Source organism: Myxocyprinus asiaticus, chromosome 36, assembly GCF_019703515.2.
Source record: "Myxocyprinus asiaticus isolate MX2 ecotype Aquarium Trade chromosome 36, UBuf_Myxa_2, whole genome shotgun sequence".
Lineage (NCBI taxonomy): Eukaryota > Metazoa > Chordata > Actinopteri > Cypriniformes > Catostomidae > Myxocyprinus > Myxocyprinus asiaticus.
In genome coordinates, this window is record NC_059379.1 from 10,585,001 (window position 1) to 10,611,176 (window position 26,176).

Here is a 26,176-nt window from a genome sequence, read left to right on the forward strand (position 1 = left end):
CAGTAGAAAAAGAGGGGCATTGTGAAACAGAACAGGGCAGAAAGGAAAGAAAGGAGGCTGCCGCAGCAATGGAGATTTGAGATGCAGACAGTGTGGCCTTGCCGGACAGAGCCTAGGGACAGAGCTGTCTCGGACAGATACAGATAGAGATTCTGATCGCCTGCTGCTGATGCATAACTGGATACCCTTTCTGTCATATTTGAGGAATACAATAGTGTATTAAAAGACCAAAAATGAAAATTGTTATTGTTTACTTGGCCTCATGTTGTTCCACACTCATATGACCTTTTTTGTCTTACATGTAATGCAGAAGAAGTTTTGAAGAATGTTCTTGCTGTTTTTTTCCCACACCAGGAAATGTCAAACATCATCGGTTATTTTTTGTCTTGTGTTGGTGATGTGTAAAGTTTGAAAATATTAAGTGTTAGTTCACTCAAAAATGAAAATTCTGTCATCATTTACTCACCATCATGCAATCACAGATGTGTATGACTTTCTTTCATCTGCAGAATTCAAATGAAGATTTTTAGAAGAATGTTTCAGCTCTGTTGGTGCATACATTTGAAGGATGGCCAGAACTGTGAATCTCCAAAAATCACAAAAAGTCAGCATTAAAGTAATCCATATGACTCCAGTAGTTAAATCCATGTTTTCAGAAGCAATATGATAAGTGTGGGTGAGAAATAAATCAATATTTAAGTCCTTTTTTTTTTTTTTTTTTTTTTTTACTTTTAAATCTACACTTTCACTTCCATATTCTTCTTTTTTTTTTGGCAATTTGCATTCTTTGTGCATATAGCTGGTATGCTGGTCAGGGCTGGTCAAAGGTGGAGATTTATAATAAAAAAGGAGGTTGAGTGAAAGATTTTCTGTGAATAATGACATAAAGGCTATCGTGTGACTTTAGAAGACTTGTATGATAGGAATGTAGTACATTGGACACAAATGACTACTTTTATCATACTTTTATGGTGCTTTTTTGCTTTCTTCATTCACTTTTCATTGTATGGAGCTTCTTGGAAATTCTGCAAAATACTCTTGTATTTCAAGAACATTTGTTATATAGCTTTGGATCGACATGTGGGTGAGTAAATCAAGTTAAATTCCCTTAAAGGTACTTAAACAATTTGTTATTTGACTTGGATACCAGCAAGTATGTATCCTTTATGGCTAATGTAGTGTACAGTATTTTCGTCTTATAAAATCAGCTTTTACACACGCACACATCATTTTATGTGCGTTTAGCTCTGTTGTGTGGCACTCACTCATGCAGTCTGAGGGCTTGGCATGTGTGTCTGTGAGGTTGAGGTTGGTATGGTGAGTGTTGTGGAGACTGGCATTGTGCCCGGCATGGAGTTGTCCTGGATTTTTTTGTTAAAGTAAACCCATCTGACCTCATCCTAACCTTTTGCCTGTACAGATAAATCTTTCCCAGAGCACGAAGAGTGAAAGTATGGTTTGCGTTAGTTACACTTCCTTCTTTTCTTTGTTGCATTCTTTGAGTGTCACATTACCTAATTGCTAACATCATAATACAGCCTGTAGTTTCATAATAGACAGGGGCAATAAACAAATTGCTTAGTCAACATAAAACAGTGTTTGAACCCATTTTGCTAATGTAATGTGGCGTATTTCAGAGTGAAACAGGGTATTTGATGAGAATTTTTTGTTTTATCCAACAGGAAATGATTGGATGTTAATATGAATTGATTTGTAATTGATTTCATCCACCAGGAATTTACTGGATCCTGATTTGAATTGATTTTGAATAGATTTTATCCATCAGGAATTGATCGGATTGTGATTTAAATTGAGTTGATATTATCCAACAAGAATTGATTGGAATGTGACTTGAATTGATTTTGAGTTGATTTTACCCTCCAGAAATTGATTGGATTGTGATTTTAAATAGATTTTGAATTTATTTATCCATCAGGAATTGGTTCAAGTGTGAAAAGTGGGCGTTCAGTGCCAGAATGGGCTGGTACAGCTAGCTGGGCCTGGTCTCTATTTGACAGATTGATGGAGAGGAGGCGTTTTTAATAATTAAGGTTACTTGGTGACATCATCCAAAAAGGAAAGTCATTTTAGAGGCCGAGTAAGTTAATACATTTTAATATACACTATATTGCCAAAAGTATTCGCTCATCTGCCTTTAGACACATATGAATTAAGTGACATCCCATTCTTAATCCATAGGGTTTAATATGACGTCGGCCCACCCTTTGCAGCTATAACAGCTTCAACTCTTCTGGGAAGGCTTTCCACAAGGTTTAGGAGTGTGTTTATGGGAATTTTTGACCATTCTTCCAGAAGCGCATTTGTGAGGTCAGACATTGATGTTGGATGAGAAGGCCTGGCTTGCAGTCTTCACTCTAATTCATCCCAAAAGTGCTCTATCGGGTTGAGGTCAGGACTCTGTGCAGGCCAGTCAAGTTCTTCCACACCAAACTCGCTCATCCATGTCTTTATGGACCTTGCTTTGTGCACTGGTGCGCAGTCATGTTGGAACAGGAAGGGGCCATCCCCAAACTGTTCCCACAAAGTTGGGAGCATGGAATTGTCCAAAATCTCTTGGTATGCTGAAGCATTCAGAGTTCCTTTCACTGGAACTAAGGGGCCAAGCCCAGCTCCTGAAAAACAACCCCACACCATAATCCCCCCTCCACCAAACTTCACAGTTGGCACAATGCAGTCAGACAAGTACCGTTCTCCTGGCAACCACCAAACCCAGACTCGTCCATCAGATTGCCAGATGGAGAAGCGTGATTCGTCACTCCAGAGAACGCGTCTCCACTACTCTAGAGTCCAGTGGCGGCGTGCTTTACACCACTGCATCCGACGCTTTGCATTGCACTTGGTGATGTATGGCTTGGATGCAGCTGCTCGGCCATGGAAACCCATTCCATGAAGCTCTCTACGCACTGTTCTTGAGCTAATCTAAAGGCCACATGAACTTTGGAGGTCTGTAGCGATTGACTCTGCAGAAAGTTGGCGACCTCTGCGCACTATGTGCCTCAGCATCCGCTGACCCCGCTCTGTCATTTTACCTGGCCTACCACTTCGTGGCTGAGTTGCTGTCATTCCCAATCGCTTCCACTTTGTTATAATACCACTGACAGTTGACTGTGGAATATTTAGTAGCGAGGAAATTTCATGACTGGACTTGTTGCACAGGTGGCATCCTATCACAGTACCACGCTGGAATTCACTGAGCTCCTGAGAGCGGCCCATTCTTTCACAAATGCTTGTAGAAGCAGTCTGCATGCCTAGGTGCTTCATTTTATACACCTGTGGCCATGGAAGTGATTGGAACACCTGAATTCAATTATTTGGATGGGTGAGCGAATACTTTTGGCAATATAGTGTATGTATATTTTTTCCTTTGGAATCTTGCACAATCTGTAATTATTAAAAGAGTTAAATTTGTATTTCAAATGTACTAATTAGTGCTTGAAATTAGCTAATTAACTTCTGCTGTTTGTGTGCTTTAAAGGGATAGTTCACCCTAAAACGAAAATTCTGTCATCATTTATTCACCCTCATGTTGTTCCAGACCTGCATGACTGTATTTCTTCCATAGAAGAAAGATAGTCATAGCAGCTTTTTTCCATTCAATGAAAATGAATGGTGACTAACATTCTGCCTAACATCTCATTTTATGTTCCACTGAAGAAAGTCATACAGGTTTGGAACAACAAGTAAATGTTAATTCAATTATGGCAGAATTTTCATGTTTAAGTGAACTATCCCTTTAATACTGATTGCTCAAATTTAAATCTTAAATGCATTGCTTACCCGAAATACCACAAATATTTTATTATAATTCACAAAATGCAGTAGTGTCCTGTAACTCTAAACTCTAAGACTGCATCATGATATTCGCTTGGTGCTGTTCCCTCAACATCCCGGCCTCTCTTTGTCATATTTAACATTAGTCATTGGGAAAAAAATGTAATTTCATCATTTGGAATATGGAAGAGCTGCAGTGGCCAGCTGCTTCCAGCAGATATTGACAGGCTATTAATTGTCCAGACTCGTGCTGATTTGCGCTGGAGGTCCAGAGGCACAGACCCGTGTCCCTGCGGGTCTGCGCTTCTCTGCACCTACTCTTTTCTGACGGCCGCTGCAGTTTTGTTGATTGCGACAAACGCAGGAGTGCCTCTCAGTGGGCCGGTAATTGAGCCAGAGGATCACTGAGCTTCAGCACAATAAAGCAAAACACTGACACCCACATCAAGACACACACATAAACACACTCTCTTTCTCTCTCTCTTTCTCTCTCACTCTCGCTCTCTCTCTCTCTTTCTCTCTCTCTCTCTCTCTAAATGGCATGGGTGATGGAGCAATTAAACATAGCACCATCCTTATCCATATTAGACTTCAGCTTTCTCCTTTGGGGGTGGGTTACCTGTGTAAATAGTGTGAGTGTGTGTATGTCTGTGAGAGAGAGATGCTTTCTTCAGTCGAATGCCTCTCAGTCGGCTCCTCCTCTTTCCCTCTGGCATCCTAATGATGGCATTATCTCGACAAGTCACGGAACATGAAACTGCTGTAAGTTGGGTTTTATCAATGTGTTTGTTGGTGGGGAAACATCCTCGCCTGCTGAAATGAAAGCAGAATGCTTTTTGTTATTTTTTTAATTGATTCTTTTTGCTAAGATTTATGGGAAGGGAATTGTTTTATGGCATTAGAGCTTTTTAGTTGAGAGTGAGTGTGTGTGCGAGTGTGTATGTGGCAGTGTTTCCTGCACCACTATTCAGGAGTGGCATGCCGCTGTTCTGATGCTGAATCTGCAGCGCCACAGTAAACAGTATATATTTATTTAGATATTTAGCCGAGTTGTGTTGCGTTGCATTGTTGTTGTTCTTGCACGCAAAAACAAAAATGCCTGGCAGCGTGCTTTCCAATTACTAAACAAATTGCTTGACGAAACACTTTTTAAAAAATGAATCGAGCAAAACGATTCAGGCAGAACTGAACACAAGAACCCTCGGTCTTAGTAATGTAGTGATTCGGTCAGAATCGGTTGTGTGCTCAATGAATTGGTTCTGATCGCTTGCTTAGTAAACTGCAGGTTATTATGTTCAACTCGAGATGAGCCAAGAACCGTTAATGTTTTAGGTGTACTTTTTGAAGGAGATGTTAAACTATAGTAATTGGGGATGTGCACGAGTAATCGAGTACACTAGTAATCGTTCTGCACCAGTTTTTAATACTCGAGTATTAAAATCGCTGCTTGAATATCGCAAATTGATTTTCCTTTCCGCATTTGCCTGCTGTGATCAGCACTGAAATACACTGTTTTCCCACTGAATGTCTCATCAAATCTTGCAGTTACTATTGAGTCCAATGGAGGAGCTGTGGTTGTGTGTCGTCGATATGAGAGAATGTGTTGGATGCTTCTAAAGCAAAGCCATGTGAGGCAATACTTGTGATATTTTGATTCTTATTGAATTCTTCTCTATTGCTATTCAGTTCTTGTTTGAGTCATGCAAACCAGTGGATGAGGATCTGCTTTTATTGGTGGTTAGAAAATGCGAAGAAACTGTTGATTTCTTGTGTTCCAATGTGTGGATTACTACTTTTCACAAATGTGCAGGGACAGGCCTACTTAAAATGTTGCGCAAGATGTGCAAAAGTGTTTTTTTTTCTTGCTATTTTCTTCACATTGGTAATAGCTGCTGCTAAGACACTTGGAAAAGAGCGAGGACAGTGCTAGGAGAGTGCGTTCGGTGTCTTCACGATCTTTTGTGTGCACGCGACTGTGCCTTGGCGCATCCAGTATATTATGCATTTGCGTAAGATGTATGTGCTGATGGGACACATTTGTATATAGTTGCATTTTTCTTTTAATGTGCTCATTTCAATATAGAACACTTGATTATCTAATCAAAATGACCAAATTTGCATTGAAGTAAAAAATATGGATGAATAAGCTATAAGTTAAGCTAACTGTTGAATCCTCCAGTGCCGACCATAGAGGAACACGGAGGAATTAAAAAATTTTTTGTCAACTATCGGCATAGAATTTTGCCGATAACTGATTAATCTGTAAAACTGATAGATCGGTCCAACTCTAGTTTTTGGGGAAGACAAAAAGTGGAGTATAAAATGAAGGCAATATGATCAATGGCACCAATCTTCAATAAACAGGTACATTTACTGTTGATTATGATCAAAATAAACAATTTCCACCAAATGTTATAGTTCATTGTCCTAACTAAGAGTTTGTTCTAAACCACTAGACAGCTTGCCACATTAATATTGAATGTGTGGTCACAAATGTGCGTTTATAGTCATTTTACAACAGCTGCGAATGTAGCTCATCCAATCAGAAATTTGAGTCAGAATAATCCATTTTATAAATAGAAATTTGCAATGTTAGTGACTTGGGGCACGTCTACACTAGTTTCAGTTTCCTAACTTTGTTTTCCAAAGTATGTGGTAATGGAGAGTGTTTTCAAAACTCTCTGTTTTAAATGGAGGAAAATGCTTTTCAGTGTGGATCAGAGGCTGAAATGTACAAAATCAATGCTTTTTCAAGCGAAAACGTATTAGTGTGGATGTAGCATTATTCAGTGTAATAACTGGATGTTCACATGGTAATGTGTAGTTAAAGATACATATTTGCAACAGCATTTTAACAAAACAAACTAAAAATACAATAATGGATTGGGAAAATTTTAACAAAAGTTCTTGTTTAGCAAGTTGGAGGTTTGTCCGGTTTTAGGGGTGGGGTGATCAGTGCCCCTTGCTTCAATTACAAAATCCTGTAGAAAACACTGCAGTGTGTGTTTAAGATCTAACATTACTTTTTTAAAGTGGCAGTTTAATACAGTGAGTGAGAGGACTCTGAGATTGGGTTTGAATCCACTTTGTGCTCAGCACAGGATGTTCTGATCAATGTATTTCACAGGGAAACACGCTCCATTTTAATTGAACAGGTGCGCATGTCTAGGAGTGGACCTGATCATGTGCATGCATAAATTATGCTCAGATGAACTGCTGTTGGTAGATGCTCTGTGGCATAGTGAGGGCACTTCCCTGTAATCTCAGCAGAAGGCAAAATAGTGTGCTAACATTCTGATATGTTGGTCTCTGTGGTAACCAAGACAACACTATTTACACTATGACCTTCTTCCTCACTTTTGACCTTTAACCTACTCAGTGTTATACTTGCATCAGAACCACTAATTACTGACCACCTCCTTAAAGTGCTTTTTAAACAGCTTCCTATGTTTGTGAATAAATCTGAATTTAAATCAGTGTTTAACATTTAAATGCAGCTGAATGCAGTTTGAGATGCAATTGTAGAATCAAGTAAAATCAAGTCCCATGCTAAATTGTTTTCACTCATCGGGTATCCTGTTTTACCTAAAAGCATGTTACTTTGTGCAAGTTAAATATGTAAAGATGTTGTGTGCATGGTTTCATGTTGACTTTAAATCAGTGGATGATGCCAGCAGGAAGTGGCTTTAGTAAGGAGAGATTTCTAAACTATCCGGGATTATTCATATTCATAAATCAGTGGAATGAATGAGTTGCTGAATGCATGAAGGAACAAAGGAAGAAAGGGATCCTGCCATCTGAGCTGATAAAATGACACACACACACACACACACACACACACACACACACACACACACACACACACACACAAGCACAGACACACGCACAGGCACATGCAGGGGCTTAGTGTGCAAAATACTCACGCAAGGGAGTTGTGATTTCACCTCATCAAGTGGATGTCTCATGTAATCCTTTTTATCTCTCACACATTCACACACATACATACATACTCTTATTCCCTCTGCCTCATGTGATTAGTGTCACTTCTGCGTCACTATTCTAATTTACTGTCTATCCCTTCTCTATTTCAATACCAATTCAATTCCTATATTACTCATATTCAGTTCTAATTCTTATTCCAATGAATTCACTTCCAGTTCAGTTTCAATGCCAGTTTCAGTTTTAATTCAAATATTCTGTTCCATTCTAGTTTAGTTCAGTTCATTGTATTATAATTAACATGACAAACAAGGGTTTACATTGCCATAGCATTAATAAACATCGCACACAAGATATCATTTAAAGCTATTTGATATTGTAGCTAAGCTGTATGGATGTTTTAGCTATTTTAATTTCTGCATGCAAAAAATAACAATATACTGTATGTCTGTAGAATATTTACATTTTAATAAATTTGGCAGATGCGTTTATTCAAAGCGAATCAAACCCATCACATTATCATTGCTAGTGCCTTCCTCCTGCAACAGGAACAGGAAAATTATGTTTAAAATATATATATATATATATATATACACAGTTGTGCTCAAAAGTTTGCATACTCTGGCAGAAATTGTGAAATTTTGGCATTGATTTTGATCAGTGACTGATCATGCAAAAATAAACTTCTTTTATTACGTCTTTTATTTAAGGATAGTGATCATATGAAGCCATTTATCATCACATAGTTGTTTGGCTCCTTTTTAAATCATAATGGTAACAGAAATCACCCAAATGGCCCTGATCAAAAGTTTACATACCTTTTGAATGTTTGGCCTTGTTACAGACACACAAGGTGACACACACAGGTTAAAATGGCAATTAAAGGTTAATTTCCCACACCTGTGGCTTTTTAAATTGCAATTAGTGTCTGTGTATAAATAGTCAATGAGTTTGTTAGCTCTCATGTGGATGCACTGAGCAGGCTAGATACTGAGCCATGGGGAGCAGAAAAGAACTGTCAAAAGACCTGCCTAACAAGGTAATGGAACTTTATAAAGATGGAAAAGGATATAAAAGATATCCAAAGCCTTGAAAATGCCAGTCAGTACTGTTCAATCACTTATTAAGAAGTGGAAAATTCAGGGATCTCTTGATACCAAGCCAAGGTCAGCTAGACCAAGAAAGATTTCAGCCACAACTGCCAGAAGAATTGTTCGGGATACAAAGAAAAACCCACAGGTAACCTCAGGAGAAATACAGGCTGCTCTGGAAAAAGACGGTGTATTTGTTTCAAGGAGCACAATACTTGTTGACCCCTCTCCAAACATAGCGCTTATGGTTGCGACCATAAAGCTCTATTTTGGTCTCGTCACTCCAAATTACAGTGTGCCAGAAGCTGTGAGGCGTGTCAAGGTGTTGTCAGCCATATTGTATCCAGACTTTTTTGTGGCATTGGCGCAGTAAAGGCTTCTTTCTGGCAACTCAACCATGCAGCTTATTTTTGTTCAAGTATCGTCGTATTGTGCTCCTTGAAACAACCAAACCGTCCTTTTATATACTATATATACACACTATATATATATTATATTATTACACTATACACATTTATAAATACATAGATAAATGTGTTCCTTATACACTACCGGTCAAAAGTTTTTAAACACTTATTCTTTATTATAATTTTTTTTTTTTTTTCACATTTTAGAATAATAGTGAAGTCATCAAAATTATGGAATAACATAAATGGAACTATGGGAATTATCCAAATCCAAAATAAATCAAAACTGTGTTATATTTTAGCATCTTCAAAGTAGTCACCCTTTGCCTAGAATTTGCAGACATGTACTCTTGACATTTTCTCAATCAACTTCTTGAGGTATCACCCTGGGATGCTTTTTAAACAGTATTGAAGGAGTTCCCATCTATGTTGGGCACTTATTGGCTGCTTTTCTTTATTATTTGGTCCAAGTCATCAATTTCAAAAATGTTTTTTATTTTTATTTTTTTTAATTAAATTTTAGTTTTATAATGAAATAAATTAATATGGTGGCACAATTATATTTTTGTCTACAAAACTAATTTCAAACATTTAAGCATACGCCTTCAGATCAAAAGATTTTTAAGATCATGAGAAACATTTCAGTCAAGTGTTTCAAAACTTTTGACCAGTAGTGTGTATCCCACGCGTTCCCTCCCTGTACCCTTCCAGCGTCTTCCTATCTCTACCCTGCGTTTAATTATGCATCAGATTAGAGGAGTGTTTGTGTCTGTAATGCAATTACTACTGGATGAGTGTGTGATCTTCTGTAGTGAAACTGAAGTAGTTATGATGGCACCATGTTGATGTGCCTTACTGTAATACAGAATGGAGTTTCCTCTCCAATTACTTTTTTTTTTTTTTGTCTTTAAAACTTGGTAGATACAGTACTGTTAAGAACTGACTTCATCAAGATTTTGCCTTAAAGGTGAAGTATATAGTTTAAAAAAATTGCAGTTTGATTAAGCGGCCACCTAGGCCAGTCATAACATTCACTTAACATTCACATAACATTCACCAATGGAGTCAGATTTGGGCAGGGCTACCTGTTTGGACCTCCGAACAATGAAAGCAGGGGGAGTGTTTGAAACTTGTTGGAAAATGTCAATAAATTCATTATCTTTGCAAATTTGTTGGTGCCCGCTGATGGTGCAGCAATTGCATACGTCACCTTTAATTGTTTACCACCTATTTACATTATTGTTTTGCTCTTTTGGGAAGTTCATCGGTCAAATTTCTATTTTCATTATTTAGTCTACTATTAAATTAAGGAAGAAATGCTGCATCTACTGTGTCAGCAGGGCTTTCATGTTTTCAGTTCAGGACCCTACAATAAGGATGACCCGGGGGCCTGTTGATGGAACCATCACTTGCCCAATTGGACTAGAGGTGCATTTATGGTGTCACTTCATTTTGTGTGATATTACTGTTTTTTTCTAAGTTCTCTCTACTTTTGCTGTTGAGCCCACTTTATGCCACGTTTGTGTCTGCTCCTTGTCAGTCTATAGCGAGATATATCTATCTGCAGAGCCATACGTCACAGCAGTTTCAGGAGAGCACCGCCGGGCCCGCAGTCTCAGGCCGGAGGTTATGAGTGGAGCTAATGGAGCCACAGCAGCTTCTGGGCCGATGCTTTGTATTGAAGTGCAATTTCTTACATTTGTTAGCTTTATTAGATTTAAAGCATGCTGTTTTCACATCTTAAACATTTAATGGTAACACTTTTCAACAAGGTTCCATTTGTTAATGCAGTAGGTATAATGAACGAACAATGAACGATATTTTTAACAATTATTTATTAATCTTGGTAATGTTAATGGATAAACACACATTTGTTCTTTGTTAGTTCATAGTGCATGAACTAATGTTAACATATACGAGTTTAAATTTTGTAATTTTAGAAATATATAAGTACATTTTGAAATTAACTTTAATGAAGATTTACAAATGCTGAAAAACTATTGCTCATTGATATTCATGTTAACTAATGTAGTTAACTAATGTTAACAAATAGAACCCTATTTTAAAGTGTTACCCATTTGACTTTTATATGAGATAATGATTTCTTTCAAGTTCATGATGTTAAAAATAGTACTTAAAATGAATAAAGCAAAGGCTTTTAATCATATAAAATAAAAAATAACATTCAATTTCAAAGCCTAGCAAAAATGTGCATTGAACAATTAGACTAGAGAAATAAAATAATAATTTAAACAACTTTACACAACTTATAGACAACTCATCACAAGAACAATTGACTCTTAGGTCCATCTTATCATGACATACCAGGAGACAAATCTCCATGTCACCCCTGAAAAGAAAATGAAATGTGAAGGTCTCTCTGGAAAGTTCTAGTTCTTCCAAAAGATTACGGAAGGCCCTTTCCTTGTCCTCTTCTTCTAGCTGTAGGAAATGAGGCTCTTCAGCTGATGTGCCCCTGAAGAGCTGTTTATTCCCATGCAGCCATTTCACAGCTGTTTCTAGATCTTTTATGATTAGTATCTCCTTCATTAGAGTAAAGAATAATGTATTTGACATTACTTTATTTGACACTATCTTATTGCTACTGGGAGTGCCTTGTTCTCCTCATGGAAGTGACTCCTGAACAAAGGTTTCTGTCCTGTAACATACATTTTTTGGTTGATTTAGAATTGTCATTCGGGGGGTGGCTAGTGTGGTCTGGAGGGGAATAGGGAGAACTTCAAAGTTCTCCAAAAGAATTAGAGTCCACCATTTACATATAATAGGAAGGTCGAGACAGAAAAAATAAAATATTTCAGTATCATCTGCAACAGAATGAAGTCCAATTTAATTACTTGAAGTGGTCTTCAAATCTAAGGGTGCACCCAAAACAATAAACGGACACACTGAGAAAAAAAAAAACTAAAAAGTACTATGCAAATATTTGTTTACAATATGGTATATGCCAGGTTTAGCATGATCCATGCTCTACCAGCTGAGCTACAGAGCTCCTCCATTTCAACCAGTAGAGATAGAGCAAGGATGATAGTAACGCCAATGTTTTGGGTTCCCAGGAAATACATAAAATGTATAATTTGAATGCACTGTAAGTTACTTTCAATAAAAGCGTCTGCCAATTGAATGAATGTAAATGCATGTGTCCTTATTCTTTCTTTCAACTAATACTAATACTTATACTTAATAACATCCGGCCTGAGACTGTGGGCCTGGCGTTGCGGTCCTGAAACTGCTGTGACGTATGGCTCTGCGGCTCTGCAGATGGATACTATTGAGGGGATCTCAACAGGGACATATAAAGGATGCCAGGGGGCGCTGAGAGCAAATTAGTAGAGAGGGGGGCGTTAGGTTACAAATGGGGGGCGTTTATCAGTCATAATAATCAAATCTATCGTCAAGTTCCTCTTTGCATTAAAACGTTTATCTAGACTTGGAGTATATCAGTTGGTTCTCAATTATACAGGTTGGCATGCATTTTTACCTCGGTTCATCTGATTTTTAAGTGTATCGACGCATCTGAAGTATCTGGTTTAGCAACGTCAAATACACAGGCAGAGGCACAACCTCCACTAACGCACCTGTATGGCTCTGTAGATGGATACGGCTCAATGGACAGAGCAGCACGAGGCAAAGAATGTTCGTTTTTTACTCGCAGACCGGTCTCGAGCTCTTAAACTCGCAGCTTTGCAAGAATCAGTGAGAAGCGAAGCACGAGAAGTGGAAACCATTTGAATTCGGCACAGAATTCTACATCACCACCCTTGAATTTAGTAACACTAATTGTACTTTAGGCAGAAAAAGATTGATAATAAATATTATCACATCACTACTTCAGCTCTATTAATTTTTGTTACAACTTATAAATATTTATATTTTGTATTTTTATTTTATTTATTTTTTTTACATTACATTTACATTTATGCATTTGGCAGACGTTTTTATCCAAAGCGACTTACAGTGCCCTTATTACAGGGACAATCCCCCTGGAGCAACCTGGAGTTAAGTGCCTTGCCCAAGGACACAATGGTGGTGGCTGTGGGGATTGAACCAACAACGTTTTGCTTACCAGTTCAGTGCTTTAGTCCACTACACCAAGTTTACAAGTTTATGGCTAACAAGATTGATGTAAATTCTGCAGTACAACAAATGAATTATATTTATCGTGCTCAGTCAAAGCAAACCTACTCCGTACAAACAAAAAACTAAACTAAAAACTGGGGATGAAATTTGGTTTGATAAAGAATGTAAAATTTAAAAGAAAACTACTCAGACAGCTCTTCAGCCAAAAACACAGAGAGTCACAAAGCTGAAACCAGACAAAATGATTGTGAAGCACTCAGGGATTATAAAAATACAATACGCCACAAAAAGCAGCAACATCTAAACTACACTCTTAATGAAATTGAAGACTCAATTAATGATAATCCGTTCTGGGAAAAATGGAACAGTCCGAATAAACAGCACAGCCAGGACATAGCCATACAAAACACAGAATTATGGAAAGCCTATTTTAAAAACGTATTCGAAGAAATGTCTCAAGAAAATCCCACACCTGTCCAGAAAAATGTGAGTCAGTTGGAATCTACAATAAAAAAGAACCAAACCCCTTTAGACTATCAGATTAGCAGAGAAGAACTGACAGATGCACTTAAGAAACTAAAACCCAGAAAGGTATGTGGTTTAGACAACATTAGAACAGAAAAGCTGAAGCACAGCCATGCAGTAATGCAGGAGACTTTGTTAAACTGTTCAGTCTGGTTCTGCAAACTAGCTGCATTCCTAATACCTGGAGAATGGGCTTAATACACCCATTATATAAGAGTGGAGATAAATTCGACCCCAATAACTACCGTGGCATTTGTGTGAACAGTAATCTGGGGAAGACTTTCTGTTGGATCCTGAACGCCCGGATACAGGCCTTCCTTACTAAGCACAATGTCTTGAGTAAGAGCCAGATTGGATTCCTACCAAACCACTGCACCGTCGACCACATTCACACGCTAGTCAACCAGCACGTTCATCAAAAAAGCAAAGGCAAAATGTATGCATGTTTTGTTGATTTAAAAAAAGCATTTGATTCCATTTGGCATGATGGTCTATATTATACAATTCTACAATCTGGCATTGGGGGTAAAATGTACAACACAATCAAATCTATGTATTCGGACAACAGGAGCGGAGTCAAAATTGGCAATAAAAGAACAGAATTCTTCACTCAAGGGTGTGGAGTGAGACAGGGCTGCAGTTTGAGTCCAACTCTGTTCAACTTTTCATTAATGAGTTAGCAGTGCTACTGGAACAATCTGCAACACCCGGTCTTACTCTAAATAATTCTGAAGTTAAATTTCTTCTCTATGCAGATGATCTGGTGCTGCTGTCATCTACTGCACAAGAGTTACAGCAGCACCTGGACCTGCTGGAGAACTACTGTCAGAACTGGGCCCGGACAGTCAATTTTAGAAAAATGTGAATTATGATCTTCCATAAAAAAGTCAGATTACAGGAAACCAGATACACATTCACTCTGGGAAACACTGCAATAGAACACACCCTACTCTACGACTACCTTGGTCTAAAAATCAGTGCTTCAGGGGGTTTTGGTCTGGCAGTGAATGCACTAAAAGAGAAAGCTAGAAGAGCATTCTATGCTATTAAAGGCAAATTTACCCAAATAGACATTCCTGTAACAATTTGGTTTAAAATCTTTGATAGTATTATTATGCCTATTGCTCTGTATGGATGTGAGGGTTGGTGTCCACTCTCTTTGGCAGATTACTCTAGATGGGACAAACACCTCATAGAATCCCTGCTTGCAGAATTCTGTAGAAACATTCTAAGAGTTCAGAGAAGAACACCTACTAATGCATGCTGGGCCGAACTAGGCAGGTACCCCCTAATTATACATATTGAAAAACAATCCCTCAAATTCTGGACACACCTAAATTCAAGTTCCCCTAACACACTGCAACAATGAAGCCCTTAAAACCCAAGAGTTGAAGCCTAAAACCAGTCCCCTTTGTCAGCTGGCTCTGAAACTCACAAACCCACTAACAACTAACAAACACCAATTTTAGACCAGCACTGCTAAACAAAACCAAGTGAGAATAAACCAAATCATAAAAGAAAGCAAAAATTCATATTTGGACCATTGGGAAAATGAAAGTAAAAACCAAAGTAAACTGGAATGTTATCGGGCCCTAAACAGAAAGTATAATCTGGCAGAATATCTCTACACTGTAAGAGATACAAAACAGAGAAGGATCCTCACCAAATACAGGCTCAGAGATCAAAGTCTTGCCATAGAAAAAAGCAGACACAGACAAACATGGCTTCCAAAGGAAGAACGAGCCTGTGCTCACTGTGACACTGGTGAGGTCGAGACAGAGACACACTTTCTCCTTCACTGTGAGAAATACTTTGACAGACTCTCAAACCTCATGCCATAGTTTTCCAGTTCAGCAGAAACCGATCAAATGCAGGTGTTACTGGGGGAGGACAATCATGCATCAGTTGCAGCAAAATTCATTTTGAGCTGCACACCCTCAGAAACCAATCACTGCTTTAATGTACTTCAGTTACATAATTTTTTTTTTATGTTCATAATATCTTGTTAAATGCTTGTTTTATTTTATATTGTATAGTGTATATTATTATAGTTTTTTCTTTTATTCATTACCTGGCACCTTATTTGAATTATATTTTATTGTTATTTTTTTACTGTTTTATTATTATTTTTTGTCTTGTCATTATCTGTTTTGTGTATTAATACTTTGGCAATATTGTATGTAAACACAATCATGCTAATAAAGTACTTTAAAATTGAAATTGAGAGAGAGAAAGAGAGAGAGTCAACAAGGCAGAAAGGGATGAGAGAAAAAAGAGAAGAGGGGGAGTTCTGGAACACAGACAACACAATATGTGGAAAATTATAATGAAAACATGCACGCATGCACACACAATCAAATAACACATTCAATCAAACGAACAACCGCATCAAAATAGGCACTTAGCTTTCAGCTGGTGCGCTTGTTAAGGTGATTGGATGGCTTTTTTTGGCTGTTGCATGTCCTTTCAAAAGTGCCTTTTTGTAAAATGTAGCAACAGGCCAGAACCACGGTTTCATAATATTTTTACTAAAACACAACAAAAATGTTTCATGACTAGAAAGAAAGCTGAAATGTGAAAGTGAATTATTATTTTTTTTTTTAATACCTTTTGACGGAGGGTCTACAGCACCATTTCAAAATCTAGTGAGCTGTTGGCTGCTTACATCAAGGTTCCCACGATCATGGAAAACCTGGACATGGTGCGTCTGCGTTTCAAAATATACATGTGGCGTGCTGTTCTTTGTGCACGTGTGGGGCGAACTGCCCTCAGAGCAGTTCACTTGCATTATGAAATCAAATTACTGCACAAGCATTCGTGCAATTCATTAGTAACTGCTACAAGTTATTTTACCAATCTACAAACGCGGCACAGTATAACAGAAAAGGAGAAAATGACAGCATGTTTATTTTGTGAAAAACTATAGGAAACATGCCTTCATTGTTTTACATTACATTGTTTTTATATAAATATTGAGTGATTAAAAGAAAATCACTTTTGAGACATTTATAGACATTTTTAGACATTTTGCATAGTTTTGCATAGACTTATTGCCAAGCACTATTTGCATCCGATTGATTTTTACATAGACGTAGATGAATACACCAGTCAAGACTTTGTGCTTCTACTGAAACTCCCCACACTTGTAGTGTGTGCGCGTGTGTTGTGTATGTGAGGAAATAAGCCTTCAGGCTTGTTTGTTTAAACTGACATAACTTTCATCCTTTGAGCTTACCGTTGCATATTACATGTTTGAGTAATAAGCCCTTGATGAATCTGAACCTCACCCCCAGTCCAGAAGCAAACACACACACAATACAATATCATTTAAGGACCAGAGTAACCAGATTGGGTGTCTATGAGCAATAGTAATAGTAATAGTAATGCTTGCCTTAGTAAACCACTAATAGGATATAGGACAGATTCTGAGTCTGAGATATTGTGTTCGTGCTGGTGCGTGACAGCGGTGAGGGTCACATCTATATTTCACACCTGTGAAAATGTTCTCTCTTCTTGAAGGAGAGGACAGAGCTACTCACACCTTAGCCGAGGTGTTCTTCTCATTTTATTGCTGTGAGAGCAAGCCATCAGCCACCTCAAATATCTAACCTGCTTTCTCTTTCTCTCTTCTGTAGATCATCAGAAACTGGAACGTGAGGCCCGAATCTGTCGTCTACTCAAACACCCCAATATCGGTGAGTTTGTTCAAGGGATGGAAGTGCTTACACTTACACTTTTTGGCTAATTAGTTTATTCAGTGGCCCAAAAACCAAAATCTGAAAATGCATGAATGTCTTTGCATTAGAGAACAAAATATCAAACCAACTGGCATTTCTTATAATGAATAATAGGGTCTACCACAAGCACACTTTAAGCTAAACATTTCACAAAAAGAAGCTTGTTAGGTCTGATTCTTAAAAAATAGATATAGTGTTCAAAATGAAGACAAGGTATTTGGAAACCTTCTGGTTGTCAGTCTTGGTGGAACTTAAATTGATGAGCTACACCTGTGATTACTCTGTTAGGACACCTGTGTGAACTTGACTTGCACATATACTGTACATACAATACATGCACTAAAAAATATTTTGGGACAGCTGGTTAAATGTAATTGCAAAAATTGTTCAGAAAGGATAGTTCTTAGAAAAGGTGTGGCATTGTTTTTGCAGATGCCACTTGGTTTGATACTTTAGTATCTGATACAATGAAATTCAGCCATCAAGTGTGAATTTATGAATGCCACTGCTTGTGTGATTGTCTATTTCTGTGTTTGTGTGTGTGTATGCGAATGTGTCGCAGTAAGTTAGCCTGAAATGCATGTGGCTCTGCAGCTGTGCGAGAATGTTTGTGTGTGTGTTGCAGTTAATGACTGAGACTGAATTAGGCTGCACTGTTTCACAGCAAAAAATACAGTGTCATTTAGAGCAGCCTAACCCGAAGTCATAGTTTCAAATGCAGAACAAACAATAAAAAAAAATCAGCAGACATATTTGTTTGTCACTATAAAAATGCATGGGTTTCCGCTAGAAATATCAGTGAATTTATTATAATATTAGTGAACTTCCTGGCCTTGAAAAGTTATGGAAACTAATAAAACCTTAAAAGTCATGGAAATTCCTACAGTGAATATCATTTTTCTTTGGTGTGCTCAGCTCAAAAATATCCAAGATATAAAATAACATAAATCAGAAAATATACAGAAATTGCTCTTTTTGAGCACAATCTCCATAAAACTGTTAAAAATCCTTATCTGACAATCACAAACAACTGGAAGTTATGTAAAAGTTATTGGTCAAAAGAGTGGGAACCTTAATCCTAGAACGCATATGTAACTTCACCCCCATTTAGGGTTGCAACGGTATGAGATTTTCACGGTACGATAACAATCTCAGAAATTATCACAGTTTCACGGTATTACACAATTATTGTTATCAGTTACAATGACCCTTAAAGGAGTGAAAACAGAAGTTTTTTTTTTTTTTTTTTGGTTGAACAAATGCTTTATTATACTTGAAACTTGAAACCATTTTTTTTTTTTTAATGGAAGTATGTGTAAAAAAAATTCTCCCTTTTGAAAATAAATAGAATAAATAAGAAAGCTAACAGAATTATATTAATAAACCGAATTATAAACACAATAAAAAAAATAGCATGTAACTATAACATTTTAAATAACTAAAGCATGTTAGTTTACATGTTAAATTAACTACTAAATAAAAAATAACATCAGCTGTGTGAGCTTTTAAAGTAATGTCCTGTGATTATTAATAATTAACATATACTGTAGGTGAATGACAGCGTAGACAGACTGCTCCTGTCTGTATCTTTAACTCAGTGGTTCTCAACTGGTTTTGCTTCAGGATCAGATTTTACATTGGAAATCAAGTGGCGACCTGCCATAGTAAAAACGTAACCTGTATGTAATGTATCCTGGGTCGCATTTCCTTTTATGTTGCATAGTTTTGTTCATGAAGTGACATGTTGACATCAACAACAAAAGCGAGAGGAAGATTTCTCTCCCCCCTTTTAAAAATTGAAGAGCATATTTACTTATATGAGCCCATTATTATCCCGTTTGTTTCCTAATTTCAAACATAATTCAAACAGAACATACATATTACACAGGCTCCTCATTATCATGGCTAGGTCAGTGTAGCTAGTCTTAACAGTAATAATAATAACAAATTATAGTATTTATGAAAAAATAAATACTAGCTGAAACACATCTTGAAACTTTAATTACAACTGCCACTGTTGATATAAAATGAGGTCTAATAGATTCTACCTTTAGATTATTGCATTTGAAACTATAACTTTTTGTCCAAATATAACAGTTACTTTTACTCATGTAAAATCGTGAAACAATTTTGTAAAGGTGATGATGCATAATGAAAAAAAAAATTTAGCGCATTGCACAGTGTTGCTCTTTTCCTCCGCAGTGCTGTTTGGCATGTCAGGGCTGCCTACTGTTTGAGAGGTTTGACTTGACTTCCTCCGTAACGCTTTAAACTACAAAAGTCTCACTAGAATTGAAATTGGTCACATCAGTTTTGAGGTCTGCGCTCCACAATATCGAGGGAAGCCACCGGGCACACACGCGCCAGAGAGAAGAGTAGATCATGATCGCGATCTGGTTCCGTTACACTCGTGTGAAAGTGCAGATGAGAAGCCTTTAGCTGATTGCGAGATTATCATTAAATCTGCCTCGGCATTCTTAAATAGGCTATCACTTGGATGGCTGCAGAAATATCTTCAATGGGAGAACCATGGCATTGTTCTTTCCCTGCTGTCCGTGACCCAGTCTGAATAGACCTGCGACCCACCAGTTGAGAAACACTGCTTTAACTCACACACACACTCACTTATGTCAGACACGCTTCTCTCTGACATTTTCTCCGCTGCATGTGTGTGTGTGTGTGTGTGTGGTGGTGGGGGGGGGGGGGTTGTGTGCGCTTAGTGTTTTGGATCTTTTATTGGGAATTGGATTTTTATTCAGCCCTACTTGTCATTATTTACTTTACTTAAATAAAAATACTCTGAATTTGAGCATTGCATCTAACTTCAGATTGCTCCATGAGCACTGTCTAGGCATAATGTCAAGCACTTTGGATATAATCATCGGCTGAATGACAACTTCCTATACTTGCATATTACACATTAATATAAACGAGGAAACAAATGGAAACTGAAAACAATCCGTGTATTACAGAAATAATACCTGTGTTGTTAAATGCATTGAGGAAACACATGGGTTAAATAGCACCCACATATGCATTCAAGGGTTAGTGATGCAAATTATCTTATAATTAATTTAAATAATATTCAACTTAATGTTAAAAAACATCACCTCATATGATAAAAGACACCTTAATTGAGGAATGCCAAAGAGTGGCAGATTATGCCCAAAAAACTAGACGCAAGGTAATTTTTGATCCACATATACGTTCTAGGGTTAATGTATCTGTACATTTTATATTGCAAGATATAATATGTACATGGCATATATGTATAACAGCAATATATAGTGTAGTCAAGCAGGCAGGCTTTGCGGTCATTATTATACCAATAATCTTATAATGGCCAAACATTAATCGTTTAATTTTGGATAAGCTGATGTATTGGCCACAAGTGTGTTGTTGTACAGAATGTATGTATACAGGATATTATATATTTCTGTAAGGAGACAAAAGGCAGAGTCAAGAAGATGGCAATGGAAAGAGAATGAAAAAGAAGACAGAGAGACCTTAGAGGGCAGTAAGACTGAAAATGAGAAAAGAGAGCAGAGAAGAACGGCCATTGAGAGGGGGGCGATGGTGACGTACTAAAAGAGGTGAATATAGAAGGGTGGAGAGATCAGCAAAGAGAGATGGAGAGGGAGTGAAGAAAGAGCGCAGCTCTATAAATAACTGTGCTGAGGTGGGTGATGCTGGTGGGCAGCAGTTCAGCCCAAATACCGTTATTATCAGCAATGAACTGAGGAGCACAGCAAAAGAAGAGGAGAGAGTAAAAAGACATGATGGAGGTGGACAACCACAAAAGAAGAAGACATACTTGACATCTTTTTAGGATGCTTGAGGCACACTGGGATCTAGCCAATTGTAGGAATAGTTCACCCAAAAATGAGAATCATCGTTCCGAAAGCGCACTGATTTCGCTGCATTTACAGCTCTCATACACACTGGAATGGAATTTTCCTCCACCTAAAACCGGGCCTTGCATACTTTGGAAAACAATTACATTAACCAGTTTTCAGAAAAACTGAAAACAAGAGTTTTCAAATGAAAACGGATCAGTGTGGGTGTGGCCTTACTTCTATGAAACACAAAAGGATCATTTTTAAGAATGATCTGGCCATTATTTTCCAATATATTGAAACTGAAAGGGGGTTGGTGCTATTAAGCTCCAAAATGACAAAAATAAGTAATACGAAATATCCTAAAAAGTAGTTCACCCAAGTCATTTTAAGAACAGGCTGAAATGTAAGTCATATTTGATTTGCCAACTAAAGCAGAGATTTTCAGTAAATATCGACTTAAACCGTTTTGTTCACTGAAAATATCTGCTGTAGTTCGCAAATCTAATATGGACCCTTAAATGAGTCACGTCAGGTTTGACGTCAGTAAAATGAAATGTTATTGATTCAAGTGTCTCGTGGCCAAATGTCATTGATGTCAAACCTGGCCAGGATATTCTTCATGTTTTCACCTTTTGTGTTCCATGGAAGTCATAGTGGTTTGGAGTGACATGAAGGTTTTTGAATTTTGATCTTTGAGTGAATTTTGAGGAAATATGTCAAATAAAGTGTCATTTTGACAATCTTGTGTATATTTCATATGCTGTTTTTTAATTGTAGTCATCGACCGAGATATGTTTTTTAATGGCCAATGCTGATATCTTTAGAGCAGGAGTTGGCAACCTAGGGCATGCAAAGGGTTAATCACTAGCACGCGATAAACAGCGAGAGACAGGATTTTATTCATATGAAGGCCCTCACACCTGTAATCCTTCATTATAATCACACAGCGTGTTTATTTATTTGGAATGGGAAGCTAAACACCATTAAAGTGCGATGAAACTGCGATAGTCAACAGACGAACACAGCGCATGCAAACCATTCGCTCTTCACGAGCCGCTGATATTGCAGCTCAGCGCTTCAAATTCAGTGAGTTGTGCAAGTAAACACGTTTGCGAGTCGATCACATAGAGCGGATGACAGCCTAGATTTTCTTATTTTATTTGTTCCTTTTTTTCCTTTTTGCAACACATAGTGTAATGAATAAAACACTGTTATCAATGTTAGAGATGTTCATCCTTTCAAAGGGCAAAGACTCAAAAACATAGTAGGGTCAAATGCTGAGTCTAATTCAAAATCTCAATTAAACCAGGAAAGAAACTAGAAATTTAACTTTTATACAAAATTTTCTTCTACTGTATTGAAGTACACAAGATGATCAATTAAATATACTGAAACCATTAGGTTTTGCCAGCGAATGTGAAATTGCAAATGTTTATTAACAAGGAAAATAAAAAAAATGTCGCTCCTTGTCAAAAAGGTTGCCGATCCCTGCTTAGAGAGTGGCCGATGTCCAATATATGATATGTATAGCCAAACAAGCATGTTTTTTGGACGTTATTATACTTTTATAATACAGCGGTTAAACATCGACACATTAATTGGCCTGGCTTATATATTGGTTTATCATTATTACATTTTTTTGTATGTATTATAAACAAGCAACAGCATCTTTCCATCCAGAATGCTTTCTTATACTCATCTCTTCCCCCCCTCCCCCCCGGCAATATCGGCCCCTCTCTCCTGCTCCATTGTCACCTGTATCTGTCTCTCTCTCTTTTGCTTTCCTGTCGTCTCTGCTCAAGTGGACAGCTTGTCATGTTTTCTGCTTGGGCTGCACATAAGTGCTGAACAATAGAGCCAATGAAGGAAGAGAGGCAGAGAGAGAGAGAGAGGGAAAGAGAGAGTCTGAAAGGTTAAAGCGGAGAGGACTGGGTGCTCGTTGCTGCTGGCATAGTCGGCACTCTCTTTCTCTATCCCTCGGCTATTTGTGCATTTTTGACTCGCTGTGTGTTTGTAATGTGTACTTCTGCAGCATTAACCAACATGAAGTAATAATCAACCCTATTTAATTTCTTAATAAATGGCCCTGGTCTTACACATGTCCTAACTAGGCTGACAAGTTATTTGTTTGTTCACACTGAAAATGCTGCACAACGCAATGCAGTCACAGCTAATTAGTTCTGTGCAATATAGCTAAAATAAGGATAGAGATATTTTTTATATAATTTTTTGTTCATCCTTTTCCCATTTATATATATATATATATATGACAAATATATATATATATATATATATATATATATATATATATATATATATATATATATATATATATTGAAAATATATCTCTATAACCTCCCCAAAATTAAAATTTGTTCATCATTTACTCACCATCAGGCCATCCCAGATGTGAATGACTTTCTTTCTTCTGCTGAACACAAACAGATTTTTAGAAGAATATTTCAGCTCTGTAGGTCCAGACAATGCATGAATGGTGGCCAAAACTTTGAAGCTCCAAAAAGCACATAAAGGCAACATAATAGTAATCCATACGACTCCAGTGGTTTAACCCATGTCTTCAGTAGTGATATGATAAGTGTGGGCAAGAAACAGATCAATATTTAAGTCCTTTTTTACTATAAATCTCCACTTTCACTTCCACATTCTTCTTTTTGTTTTTTGGCGTCTTTTGTTTTGTTTTTTCACATTTTCCTTGCATATCGCCACCTACTGATCGGGGCTGGACAAAGGTGAAGATTAATAGTAAAAAAGGACTTAAATATTGATCTGTTTCTCACCCACACCTATCATATCGCTTCAGAAGACATGGATTTAACCACTGATGGTTATGGATTTACTTGGAGCTTCTAAGTTCTGGCCACCATTCACTTGCATTGTATGGACCTACAGAGCTGAGATATTCTTCTAAAAACCTTTGTTTGTGTTCAGCAGAAGAAAGAAAGTCATACACATCTGGGATGGCATGAGAGTGAGTAAATGATGAGAGAATTTTCATTTTTGGGTGTACTATACATTTAAAAATATATATTTCTACATTGACTTCTTGACAATAAACAGCACTCTGCTGTTTTATAATTCTAACTTAAATATTGTAAAAAGCGCACACATCCAATAATGATTAACTGTGAGTGCAGGATCCAAAAATGACACACAACAAAAAGTGTAAATAATGGAACCCCAAACAGCCATTGATTCAAATAGATTTATAATTTATATAGCAAGAAATATAGTAAAAATCTAGTTAAAAAATATGGCGAAAAAATATTAATGGCTAAGTGTGTAATTTCGGTGCTACTTTTCACCTAATGGGAAAATAATTGCAAAAATAATGACTGTTTCAATCAGGTTTCTTGACCACGCCTCTTGTCAACAATTGGTTGAACAAACAGATAGTCCCTCCCCAAACACACACCATTGGTTGAGCCAATGATGCTTTGTCTGGCTGGTCGGAATGCTCAAACGTTTGATAGCACCAGTGTTTACTTTTAACTACTGTATGTTGTGTTTGCTTTAACTTGAAAAATTACACTCATCGCCTTTTAACCAATAATATCACAGCCTGACATGTTTCCATCCAATCAAATCTCTTTGGATAAAATCAAGCCCTGCCCTACAAGATTTCCTGCTGTATTTTTGTTTCCTCACGCAAATGTTACGGAAGTTTAAATGCGCTGAAATGCCATTTCATGTTGTTATTAACCTCAGTCTGGACGTTGAGGACTTAATTAAATTCGAGCTTCTGTAATTACTGGCTCGTGTTTGCAGTACCAATGTCAACATGCTACGGCCCTGCTTGTCAAACAGTCTTTCCCAGGATCATTGACTCACTATATTACTATAATAAAGTAGAATTGAACTAATATACATATTTTCCCACATCAGATTTTCCTGAATACTTCTGTTATTTACTCTTAGTTACTTTTCGCCCTCCCTAAATCAGCCTGTAGTTGTTATGTTGCTCTTTCTTGCAGAAGGCTTCTGCTATTCTGGGCAGTGTTTACTCAACTCTCTCTCTCTCCTTATTTCTCTCTATCATTCTCTATCTCTCTTCTCCCCCTAACCCCCCCCAATCCCATACACTCTGGCACTGTCTACTTGACACACTGCCTGCGTACACAAGTGAGCTTGTCATCCACATATACTCTCTTTCTCTCCAGTCATTGGATAGTCTTATTATTATTTCATTTTAGCCATATGCACATTATGGTTATCTTAAGTCTGTGCACCTGCTTTGTAATTGAAAGCATTACATCACATTAATACTATGTACTATAATTGGACATATGCCGTATGTTCTCATCAGATGTTGTTATGAATGCTGTGTGATGGAGCAACGAATGCTCAGCAAGAATTCCTTCTATATATATTATTAAAGCTGAAATGTGTCTTTTTTTTATCATATCCCAGCTCAATATGCAGAGACAACTCTAAGTAAGCTATATATAGGTTGGCTCTGTTTATATGAGTGGCCCATCCACCCTGGCACAACAACATTTACTCAACCAATAGTTTTAGTCTGGGGTAGGACTATACTTTTGGCTGACCAATCACAGATGGGTGGAGTATCCGGGAAACTTGTTTGAATTCAGTCATTAATTTTGCATTTCCATTTGGTAGCTATTGGTGAAGAAATTAAAGTTACACTTTTCAATAAGGTTCTATTTGTTTACATTAGTAAATGCATTAGGTATCATGAACTTACAAACAATGAACAATATATTTTTACA

General features: G+C 37.4%; 1 protein-coding gene across 15 annotated transcripts in view; it reads left to right on the forward strand.

Annotated features, from left to right (window-relative positions):
- The window catches only part of LOC127426935 (calcium/calmodulin-dependent protein kinase type II subunit gamma-like), a 125,347-nt gene that overhangs the window by 44,009 nt on the left and 55,162 nt on the right, over window positions 1-26,176 (forward strand). For all 15 annotated transcript variants that reach the window (XM_051674124.1, XM_051674125.1, XM_051674121.1 and 12 more), the window contains exon 3: window positions 17,488-17,547. In XM_051674124.1, coding sequence (XP_051530084.1) covers window positions 17,488-17,547 — 60 coding nt within the window. The remainder of the gene's footprint in view (window positions 1-17,487; window positions 17,548-26,176) is intronic.